Here is a 12,352-nt window from a genome sequence, read left to right as displayed (position 1 = left end):
CTTTCTTTCTCAATCTTGCTTTGCTAAGGAGATCACTGCTCATGCCAATATGACTACGTGCAATCCCTACAACACCCTGCTGACACCAAAAGCAAACTTGTTGTTGGCGGTGATCTGGTAGATGATCCTACCCTCTATCGTACTCTTCTTGGAGCTTTGCGATACTTGACTTTCACTCATCCTGATATTGTGTATAATGTGCAACAGGTCTGTCTTTTCATGCATGATCTACGTGCCTACACTTTCATGCTCTCAAGTGTATTTTGCGGTACCTTCAAGGTACGTTGATGCATGGTCTTCTCCCCTGTCCATCAAATGTTGATCGTTTGATCTCTTATTCTAATGTTGACTGGGTCGACCGCCCTACCATGCGTTGGTCCACCTAGGACCTACCTTTTTTTTTAAATTATAATAGAGGTATTTATATAAAATAAATGGGAACTACCTTATTATTTTTAAAAGAACTACCTAATAAGTTTTTAAAGAAAGGAATATCAATTTTTCCTTTAGGAAAAGGAATGTCCATGAACCCATATTTTTTTATACCTAATAACCATTTAGAAAAAGCACAATGTTTAAATATAGTCCAATCCATCTAAAATTTTTTAAAAAAAAATTAGAAACGTCATTTAATGACTCTCGTTCCATGCGGCTTCAAGCCTTAAACTGTTGAGGCTGCCGACTTCCATTCGACAATCACTATCTGACCACGCCATTGCCCGGTCGCACTTTGTTGTCGTTCATCCCATCCATCGACCATAATCAATCCACAAACTTTAAAATCTTAGATTTCTTGTATACGTAAAAAAATAAGTGATTAATTTTTAAGTGATAATTTAGTATCGTATATTGAAAAAATATTTTAAAAAATATCGATAACGACAAAATTATAAATATGTTTCAAGATATAAGACCTCATATGGTTCACTTGTAAAAACTTTATTAGAACTATTGAAGTGATGTTTAAATATTTTAAGGCATACAATCCGATCCGATCTGACCCGACACCACCACCAACATAACTTTTTACTCTTTTATATATTTTTTTCAATTCATTCACATTAGAAACCACGTAGTTTTTTATTCTAGATTCGCCACTGTGTGGTGCCATCCATTTTTTTATGTCGATGGTTCAAGTCTCGTCATAAACATAGATGAAATTAGGTCTTAATTTAAGAATAAATTATATATTTATATTTGTCAGTTAAAAAAAACTAATATCTATGATTTACAAGTTTTATGAAATATGACAAGTTGACAACTTAATACAACTGATTTAATTTGCAATAGATTTAAAAATGGAAAGTTTAGTTTATAAATTAGGATTATGGAAGATTAGGATAAGATATTCTATTTAAACGGATTAGGTAGATGGATTAGTTGTCACTTGTCATGTTTAGATTATTAATTTTGTTTCTTATATATTTATAAGAATTCTAATATGGCATTGACATACAATTATGTAAAATATTCATTTTTTTATAGGTAAGAGATACTAACCAGTTTCACGAAACACGATAGGTAAATTACTACTAAATTACAATCTTACAAGAACAAAAAGATAAATCATAATGTCTACAAGAACAACGAGAATGATATCCAATCTTGAGTCTTGAAATTTTTACCATAATACCAAGTATGCACGTTGAATTAGTATTATGCACCTAAATCATGTAGGTTTTGTTTTGTTTTTGTTTTATAAAAGGTGTTTATGTTATGAATATATCTTAATGATAACCATGCAATTTACAAAATATTGTATCCATAGTTAAAGTATACTCATATTAATGAACAAAACTTAACATGATTGTGAATCTCTATTCTTTTGGTGAGGGGATAATTTGTTTGACCATTATAATAAGAAGTTAGTTTTTTGATCGTTACGTTTTAATATTTCAAGTATATGTCTGTTAGTTCGGTTTTTTAATCAAATATTGTCGGGAATAAACGAGAAAGATTACACACACACACACAAAGGCACAATATTTAACATGGTTCAATCAATGTGACTTACATCCATACGGTAGGAGGGAGTATTCTTATTCAAGGGCTTAAACATAGATAAACAGTGCAAATCGAGACAGACTAAAGACCACAAAAGGAACACCACTTAAATGCTATCTAGCAGACCCTATTTATAGACCGATAATCAAACATAAAACTTAGTGGCCTAGGCCCATCCATTTTTAGGCCCAAATGGATGTCAACCAATCACAAGACACCATGTAATTGAGAGCACCTTTTAAACTAAGTGAGTACATTTATATCAAGATCATATTTACACTAAAGAGCACATTTGCACCAAGAGTGCACATTTGGAGAAAGTCGATGCATTCTTGAAGTTCCAAAGCGATCCCAGCACATGAGGGACCAACCCAATGCCTTTGGCCATGCTGTAGAATAGTAAACCATGTTAGAGTGCATTAGGCAATGCCTCTAGCGTATTTGGAAAAGCCTACAACACATTTGGCTTGTCTCACATGTTGGAGTGCATTTGGCTTGCCTCTACCGCATCCGGCCAAAAGCTTCAACCTTAATCCAAATGCTCCATTATGTCTTTCAAGTCTTTAGTACTCCAAGCTCTAAAAACCAAGAACTTCCAGCTTCCTCCTACCAATCTCTTCGTAGGGACTTAACTCCTACGCACATCTACTAAGTCCAAGCAAAGCCTGAACTTTGCTGTGGGAAATGACATTGTCAAATTGTCTGCTGGATTCACCTTAGTATCAATTTTCAAGATAGAGAATTTTTCTTCCTCCAGAATGTCACATAAATGAAATTCAACCCGACTTCAATATTCTTTGTCTTCTCATAGTAAACTGGATTTCTCGCAAGACATAAAGCACTCTGATTGTTACATTATAAGATAGGCTTTTCCACCTTTAATCTAAGACTCTTAACTAAACCATTTAACCATATACCCTCATTTATACTTTCAGTTATTGACATGTATTTCAATTCAGTTACAGACAAGGCAATGATAGCCTATAACATTGACTTCCAACTAATAGCACATCTATATAAAGTGGAAATATAACAAGTAAGTTATCTTATTTTCAGCAGATTACCGCCATGGTTTGAGTCTGCATATCCAACCAAGTCACTATTTCATGTGTTAGCACATACAACAGATAAACATCAAAAATTCCCTTCAAGTATCGCATAATCCACTTGACTGCTTTCGAATGACATTTCTTGAATTACTTATAAACTTGCTTATACACTAACTTATGATCCAAATTAGGTATGGTACATACCATCATATACATGAGACTTCCAACAACACTCGAATATGGAACCATGTTCATGTAATTTCTTTTCTCATATGTAGTTGGTATAGTACTTTGACCAATTTTAAAATGTGTTACAAAAGGAGTTCCAACTGGTTTGGACTGATCAAAATAGAATGATTGTAAGATTTTCTGAATGTATTTTTGTTGAAAAATGAATAACAATCCTGCTTCGGTATTTTTAAAACGCTTGATTTCCGAAAGTCAGTAATAAAACGTGTAACAACCTTGAATCGAGTAGTTTATGAGTAATATAAGCCAGAAATTCCAAGCACTCCCCCACAATACTTCTACATTGTACATCATTGAACTTTGGTTGCTTAATTTGTTTTAATCGACTTTTTGCCCATGAATTTGTGTTTATTTATTTATTTATTTCCACAATATAGAACTTCTGCTTCTCTAGGGCATAAAAATTATGGATGAATATGGATTTGTGTTTTTATATATTTTTTTTAATTTCTTTTCAATAATTTTGTTAGGGTGGAGGGAATCCATGAAACATCCCAAAAATACAGTCCAAAAATTTCGTTTTTAAATCATTAATAAAACTATAAATATCATCATCATATAAAAGTCATAAATCATGTATCTCAAAAATATCATAACAATTGTCAATGTATCAAATCACATGTCAAAACATCAGAGTAAATCATCCCAGGATAAAAGTTGTGGTGTGTGCCATGCAGTCATCCCGAACTCTTCCATTTGCTATCGGAAGTACCTGAAACCAAAACTGAAAACTGTAAGCACGAAGCTTAGTGAGTCTCCCCAAACTACCACATACCATACACATAATCACATAACAGCATACATGGGCCTAGCCCGTTACCTCGAGCCCCGCCCGACATCCGACTAATCTAGCATCAGGCCCCGCCTGACATCGATCCCCGCTCAGTATACATATATGTTTCTACTAGGCCACGCCAGTATCTAGGCCCCGCCCACTATACACATACAAACGATATCATATAGTCATACTAGTACACAAAGAATCATACGCTACACCACATACTCTAGTCTAAGGCCTCGCCTTTCATGGGCACCACCCCTACTCTGTTAATGTGAAAGATGGAACCCCGTCCACTCTCGGCTAGTGATGAGATACGAGACCCCACCCACACTCACCTCTCTACTAGGAACATACAAGTATCACAAAGATAACAAGTATAACTAAACATAAATTCCTTCCTCAGGCCCCGCTCGACATCGGACCAAAATCCGGAAACATATAAACATTCCTCGGGCTTGCCCCGGCATCGGACCGAAGCCCGACACATGTAACAAATAACATATAAGCTAAACATTCCTCGGGCTTGCCCTGACATCGGGCCAAAGTCCGGTAACATATAACATGCATCGGGCTACCCCCGACATCCGACCTAAGTCCGACATACGCTAACACACATAAACGGGTCGGCATTGGTGCCTTAGACCCGTTCCTACAGGAGAAAACTCACCTCATAAGTTGACTGTAGAATCCTGCGAATAACCTCTCGCTACTAGCTGGCAGATCCCCAAACTGTTGATCTTTCGAATCCTCGAGCTACCATTACCAAAATGACAATTAGTCCAAACCAACAATCCTCCTTAGGGTAAAATGACCATTTTACCCCTTATCTAAAATGGTCCAAAACTAAGGCCCCAAAAACCATAATATGAAAGGCCTAATACTAGGTAGACTTCCCAAGTCCACTAGTGGCCCACTAATGGCCAAATTGGGCCCAATCCCTCTTATAGGCCTTACCCTAAAGCCCAAACGTATTCTTAGCCCAAATATCTAACTTCTGATGGCCCACCAAGGCCCAAAGAAACAAAGTCCAAAGCATGGCCCAACCCGAGGCCCAAAACACGCCAAGCCCATATATGTTGAGTACGCGGGGCGTACTCCTCTATACGCTAAGCGTACTGGCTGAATGGTGTGTACGTTGCACGTACATGCTTGTACGCCCGACGTACTTCTCTAATAAGTCACTTTTCCGATTAAGCACTTAATACTCTATTCCAACAGCTATAATCACATATCCAAGTCCTCTTCAACGTCTTAATCCATAAAGTCACTGACTTGGTGACTTTACATGACCCAAATAAGCCCAAACTCCAAAAATGGTATTCTATTTCCATGAAAGTGATCTTAACTCATGCATGAACCCATTAAGACATCCAAGATGGCAACTTTCTTCCTTAAGGACTCATTTAGCACTGAGAGTGACAACTATAAGCCTACGAATCGAATTTGAACCATAAAGCTCCATTCTTGGGACCAAAAAAGTCCAAAAACTCAACATAATAAATCTAAGCATTTAAGAGGCAAGTTCAAAATTTTATACCTCAAGATGATCTGAAATGAAGCAACAATATCGGATCCACAGCTTCTCCTTTGAACCACCACCTTGCTTTGCTCTTCACTTGCTTGGAAAATGGATTCACCACACCAAAATGTTCTCTAATGGACTTCCAAGCTCCAAGAACACTCAAAGAAGGATTAGGGTTTCATGGTGGCTATCTAAGGGTTAGAGGGAGGCTGATATCAAGGGCATTATGTTCTTTATATAGTGCTTAGCCCCAAAATTAAGGTTTAGGAACTCTGAGCGTACGCTGGGCGTACTCCTCCAACACCCATGTCCACTTACTCCTCTAAGTTGGGTGTACCCCCAACTTACGTTGGGCATAATTTCGTGCTGGCCACCTTGCATGCATGGTAGCTTCTTGCCACTTTTCTCCATTAGGGACCAATATTGCAAAATACTTCAAAGTGCTATAACTTCTTTGTTCTAAGTCTGTTTCTGACGAACTTTATATCCACGAAAAGGTGGCGGAAAGCTCTATGATCCTAGCCACACCCCAAAGCATAAAACCTTCCTGATAAGACCCGAGACCATAAAAGACCGAATCGTCCCATTACGCCTATACCCTTGGCCTCCGAAGCCACAATCGAGTACTTTCAAAACTGGGTGTTACAATCCATCTCCCTCAATTATCTCAATCCTCGTGCCACCTAAGTGTCACATCAGTTTTTTCTCTCATTTTTATCCTTCACAACTATAACACAAATAATCCATCTTTTCCAATGCATTTTCTTCCCTTTTTCATTGTTGATTTTGTGGTTATTCGACATGAAACTCTACAACATCAAACTCATCAGCTTCCTTGTTAAAGTGAGATGAAATTTTGGGCATCCGAAGAGGCTGTGTACGTGATGAAGTCAAATGTTTTGGTCATTTTTATGAAGGATGTGAAGATTTTCACCCATTACGCTAATGGTTAGCCATTTCGGATGGTGATTTAAAATATCCCGTGTCGTCGAATGTTGAAAAGGTTTTGATCCGAAGACTTTGTGATACTCACTTTGTGTTAACTTTAAAACATTGATGTTTGATCTCCTGGTAGCATGGATGTTGCACTTGTTGTTGTATATGCTTGAAGTTGTTTAATTTCTCCTACAAATCCTTCCATTTTGAGTACGACCGGTATAACGAAGTTGAGTACTGAAGTGTTCTGGAACTTGCTGCCAAAATAAGTCTACTTGTTGATGATTTCCCAGTTCTTCGTCTTCTGAAACACTAATAAAATCCTTGGACATTGTCACTTCTTCTCTTTCTTACCATGGTCATTGTTTTACCTGTCGGGTAAAATTTCTTGTGGGTTTGGCTTTGGTTTGAGGGGTGCGTTAGGTTTCTTCGCTTGATTTGTCGTTTGGTTTTGAGGGATAGGTTGCATTTTGTCGAACAATTTGTTGTTTTCAGGATCACCAAAATGTTATATGTTAGGAACGTAATATGGCATAGGGGTTTCAAGGATGGAATATGGAGTTTGATTTTATGGGAACTTATTATAAATGAGGGTAGTCTTGAGAGAATCCAAATTGGTTATAAGATTGTTCCTCCGACATTTGTTAATGTTGGTGTTGATATTGTGGTTATTAGGGATAATTTGGGATTTGAATTTCGTGAAGTAAGCTTGGGTAATCTTGCGGGTCGAACTGCAAAGCCTGGTAGCCTATCCGTAGTTCGGAAGGAAGCCCCATATGGTCCAAATCCAGTTGCTACTTTCCCTCTGCGCTTATAAGTAGATAAGGTCAGACTTTGCTTGCTCTGAGACATCTTAAAAAGGGAAATCCAATATCAAAATGGAAATGTTTGAAATTGCTCCTTGACCTCATTCTCCTGAATGGTTTCTTCTTTTGGTAGAGCTTGTTTTTTTTTGGATTTACCATTAATAGACAAGATTTGAATTTGAAGAAAAAAAAATGTTGGAATGGAATTAAAGAGAGTGTATAAGGTTGGTGTAGTTTTTCAAGCGGTTGATGGTGATTTATATAGCGAAAAAATATTTTTGAAAACATAACCATATAACAGCTACATTCTTGTGGTTTGGGATAGATTACCATGTAGCCGAACCCTCATCTTCTCAAATCCGCGCCTCAGAGAATGGAGGTACTGCAGGTATCAACCCCATCAATTGCCACAAAAAGCACGACTACATTCACCCTTACATGTGAAACACAATTATATGAGAGATGGTGATTGTTTGTAAATTAGGTATAATTTTCCTTTTTCTAGCGAGTATTGGAAAATTTTCTATTATGTGGCGGTAGTTAGATGCTTATCGACGGAGGTCAGGAGGGAGTAAATTTGTGCCAAAATGGTTAATCCTACAATTCAATCTTGTATTATGAATTATAAGCAATTGGAATCTTTTATTGGCTTTGACATATCTTTGAGTTTGGTATTATTTTTTTAAATACTTGGAATCATTTATTTATATTTGATGTTTATGTTAAGTGTGACTTGAGAGTTGAAGACTAGAAATAAACCCAACACCGATTGTTGAAGACTAGTTAGGGTTTTAATTGTATTTTATATTGCCGTTTGAGCTTGTGAATAAGAATATTTTCTCATGACATGTACATGTAGGTTACCTTAATCGAACCACGTTAAATAATCAGTTTCGTGTGTATGACTTTATTCATGCTTATTCATGACAAAATTGTATTACGACTTATAAGCAATCTGAATCTTTTATTGGCTTTCACATATTGTTCAGTTTGGTATTATTTTTTTAAATCTTTGGAATCATTTCTTACTTGTATATTTGCTATATATGTTAAGTGTGACTTGAGAGTTGATGACCAGAAATAAACCCAACACAGATTGTTATTTAAGGTTTTATGTATAATTCGCAACCTACTTGCTAGTTAGGGTTTTAATTGTATTTTATATTGGCGTTTGAGCTTATGAATAATAATATTTTTTCATGACATGTAGATGTAGGTTGCATTAACCCGAACCACGTTAAATAATGTGTCTCATGTGTATGACTTTATTCATGACAACAAAAAACTACAAAGTGATCGGAGTAATCACAACAATACGATTAAACTGCAACTTGAAGACGAAGACTAAACATACTAGAATTTATCATTTTAGGTTGGAATTTTTTATGAAGAGCTTGAAGATAAGGGTGGTAGTGGCGAACATTTTATTTTGTATTAAATCAAATAATAATAATAATAAATTTATGAGTAATGAAAAAGATATAATTAATTAAAAAAAGCCATGTGGACGTCATGTCAGCATGACTTGGGTGTGTTTTTGTGACTAAAAGACATGTCGTGGCATGTAAGCGTGGAAACCGAACAACACCTTCACATTGGCCAGCATGGCTTTTTTACATCAATTTTAAAAGTTTAGGGAGCTAGAGTGAACAAAAAATCAATCGATGACCAAATGGGATCAAAACCTTAAAGTTGGTAGGGCAAGAGTAAGATTAACCCAAAATTAGAAAATTATAAGAAAAGGGGGAGTGTTACATATTTCCTTCATTAAACAATCCAACACTCAGTCATATGATGATATTGCAAGTGTCGCAGACCAATTGTCATATATGTACGTACAATGATTCCTTCTTCCTAATGAACATACATAGAATAGATCCATTCATAACCACCAAGGCTTTTCACTTAAATCTTTGGAGAAAACATACCGAAATCTTGAATTATAAGGCATCCATTCAATGGTGTGGGATGTCTTTTTGCCTCCTACCCCTTTGTTATGCTCCATGCATTTCTCTATTGAATCACGAAGCTGCTTTTTGTCAACGTTTTCCATTATCCACTTGAGAAGACCTTCTTGACACATGTTGCCTTCTTTTCCAAATCTCTCAAGTAATTTGGGTATCAAAACTTTCTTTGATTTCTTCACCATTATGTTTGATTCAAGGAACTCCCTCTTTGCTAATTCTAGCTCCTCTTTGATGTTTGATGCTGTGTACACTTTTAGCTGCCAAAAGAGTGAACACAATATAATCCCATGATAGAAATAGAGAAAATAATATAAAAGAATATTGAGAAAGTTTTTTTTTTTTTTTTTTTTTTTTTTTACCACAGGATCAGATGAAGTTCCAGTGCAAAGAGCAAAGTACAAAAGTGGTTGATAATTCTCAAGACCCAACTTTGTACTAATACGTTGTCTTTCTTCTCCACATTTTTTCCACAATGCATTTGAAAGAATGGTCTCCAGCCACTAAGTATAATTGGTTTATATGTACAATTATGAATTATCACTAAGTAACTATCATATTTAGTTAAGGATTAATGAATTGGAAAAAAGATGTAGTACCTTTCCAACCCTAGGGGTGCGTAACCTAAATATTGCTTGCTCAATAGTATTTGCACTTATTACATGCCCACTGATCTTGTAAGCAGCCTGCACTACACAGAGAGAAATCAACATTATTGACATATTAATAAAAAGTGTAATTTGATAATAGAAAGTACACTACCTTGTGAAATAAGGTTAACCTTCTCAAAGAGCTGTGGGGTATTCCATATGCCAGATATGCCTGCAAATACCAAAATCAAGATCTCGTGAGAGAGAGGAATTAATAATTATACATCTTGAGTCAGCAAATACTTACATGCATAATCATGGAATTATACATATTGATCCAAAATGCAGTCTGAGCATTTGTTTCCATTTGGCTCAAATTCAACCTCTCCAGTTGTTCCACTAAAACTCTGAATACATGTTTAATAATAAATCACATAGTAACTAGTAAGTAATCATGCATAAACACTTAGTTACCTATAACTATTTATGGCATAAGATGCACGAGAGAAGTTGTTGTTGTGAGTTGATATCCAACATATTTCAACCATTGACTTGCAATCCTCTCCATTGGTAATAGAGAGTGAAGACGATTTCTTATTTGTTGTTGATGATGATGATGATGATGGAGTGCGGAGCCAACAGTATGCAGCAGCCATACATTTCACCATCTCTTCTGATAATCTGCTGGGGCACTCGTAAAGATGATCTTTTAAACTTAACTGTAAACAAGGTTTCTTTCTGGATGAAGACTGGTTTCCCTTCATCTCCTATTCATTCAGAGATGCATTATTAGTTAATTGTCACCAAAAAGGTAAAGCAGATAATTTTTTTTTCACACCTTCACTATTTCATCTGAGCAACTGTTAGCTTTGCTATGCCTTATCTTGGACTGCAATAAGCTTCCTTTCCCAGCATTCATGGTGGAAAGAGCATGAAAGTTTCGGAAAGGGAAGGTTTTTGAAGAACAAAAGGTGCTGGAGATAATCGTTGGATGCTTCCTTGAACTTGATATTGATTCCTTCTTCATTGCATGTGCAGGAGAAGTCTGGACTGAAGTTTGTTTGGAAGATACACATTGTTCAAAAATGGACCTGTATAGAGATAGAACATGCTGCTCGCGATTCACAACCTCTTCCTCAAGTAATTCGATCTCAGCAATTAACCCCTTTGTCTACATCAACAAAACACTCGGTATTTGAATTTGAGGTGTAGATAATTAACAATGAAGAATCGAATGTGTACATTGTAGAATACTCACGTGATTTGCAGAATGCCTATGCCCAGGGGACAAACTGCTAGATGTTCGACCTAATGCTCTCTCAAGCAACATCCGCATTGATTTCTCTTGCTGCAACCGCATTTGAAGTTGCTCGATCTGTAATTCAAATGTGCGATGTAGTTTATATTAATAAAATCATACAAAAGGTACAATTTCGCTTTAAAAATTTGATAAATGGTTAAAAACACATCAATCGTATTCTTACATCCTTTTCCAATGAATCCTTTTGATTTGATGCAACATCTGTGTCCTTGTTGCTGTTAGATTCATGAAGAGAAGAATGCAGGACGCTACTCCTTGCATCGCAACGAAGTCCCTGTTTAGAATTGATTTCTCTTACTGTTGATTGGTTCCGATTCTCTTTAGAATGTGAAGCTCCTCCTGCTCTCAAAGCATGAATAGGCCCAGAAGCACTGAAAGGGATCATCAGAAAGACTTATTGTTAAGAGAAAACTTTATCGCAAAATTTGCTCATGAAATCAGACACATTTACACTCAAGCATAACTTGAACAAGATTGAGCTTCAAACAGTGAACTAAAGATGAAACCAACTGACTGTGAAATTATAATAGCGTCACGATATTAAAAGATGAGCCACACATGATTCATTAAAAAACTAGGATCAAAGGACAAAATGTAAACGAAATTCACCTCTTAGAACGCTTGTGTTGTCCATGAACATCTGTATGTTCATCATTACCAACATACACCATTCTCATGTTTATTTCTTAATTTCAACAACACTCAAAGCATGTCTGACTCTCTGCTTTAATGAAACTAATAGCACAATCACTTTAAGAAAGTAATACACATTTCACTTCACAGTTCACACCAAACACAATTTCGTAACAAGTTCGTGTAAATCATTCATGCGCCTTGTGGTAAATACAAGAAGATATACTCGTCATTAAATGATGGCATGACTGTTGTTGGTAATCGTTTCGGAAAACGACAAAAGGTGATATAAATGGCGTCAGACAGAGGTAATATTATGAATGTTGTGATCATAAATTCGACGATAAACGTATAATAAATTATATTTGGATTTTCTTTTCTCTTATAATATCATATTGTTTTTTGAATTCAATGATCAAACGGCTGAATGTGCAATAAGTTAGAGGAATAAAATCAATTAGAGCATTCTATAAACCCTAAATTGGGATTTTACCTAC

General features: G+C 36.0%; 1 protein-coding gene across 2 annotated transcripts; it reads right to left on the bottom strand.

The window, feature by feature from the left end:
- Nucleotides 1–9,078: 9,078 nt before the first annotated feature.
- On the bottom strand, nucleotides 9,079–12,070 carry LOC145058942 (electron transporter, putative (Protein of unknown function, DUF547)). 2 transcript variants are annotated; one of them, XM_079006820.1, is made up of 10 exons: nucleotides 11,832–12,068; nucleotides 11,386–11,593; nucleotides 11,160–11,276; nucleotides 10,740–11,072; nucleotides 10,376–10,668; nucleotides 10,209–10,308; nucleotides 10,074–10,133; nucleotides 9,911–9,997; nucleotides 9,674–9,814; nucleotides 9,079–9,571 (listed from the first exon to the last, which is right to left on the bottom strand). In XM_079006820.1, exons 1-10 carry the CDS (start codon nucleotides 11,897–11,899, stop codon nucleotides 9,230–9,232), a joined length of 1,749 nt encoding a protein of 582 aa, XP_078862946.1. In that variant the 5' UTR covers nucleotides 11,900–12,068; the 3' UTR covers nucleotides 9,079–9,229. The 2 variants fall into 2 exon arrangements, with proteins under 2 accessions (XP_078862946.1, XP_078862947.1); XM_079006821.1 differs by lacking the exon at nucleotides 9,674–9,814 and having other exon boundaries at nucleotides 11,832–12,070.
- Between the last annotated feature and the right edge of the window lie 282 nt (nucleotides 12,071–12,352).

Source organism: Lactuca serriola, chromosome 6 (genome assembly GCF_051521515.1).
Source record: "Lactuca serriola cultivar US96UC23 chromosome 6, Lser_US96UC23_V15, whole genome shotgun sequence".
NCBI lineage: Eukaryota > Viridiplantae > Streptophyta > Magnoliopsida > Asterales > Asteraceae > Lactuca > Lactuca serriola.
This window is presented reverse-complemented; position numbering and strand designations above follow the sequence as displayed.

What these genes read in the sequence shown, in the direction of transcription:
- LOC145058942 (XM_079006820.1), bottom strand. Translation starts at nt 11,899, where the DNA reads ATGAGAATGGTGTATGTTGGTAATGATGAACATACAGATGTTCATGGA. An exon ending in CAACACAAGCGTTCTAAGAG is followed by an intron (nt 11,594 to 11,831) that starts GTGAATTTCGTT and finishes GATCCCTTTCAG; the next exon opens with TGCTTCTGGGCCTATTCATG. An exon ending in ATAATTCCATGATTATGCAT is followed by an intron (nt 10,134 to 10,208) that starts GTAAGTATTTGC and finishes TGGTATTTGCAG; the next exon opens with GCATATCTGGCATATGGAAT.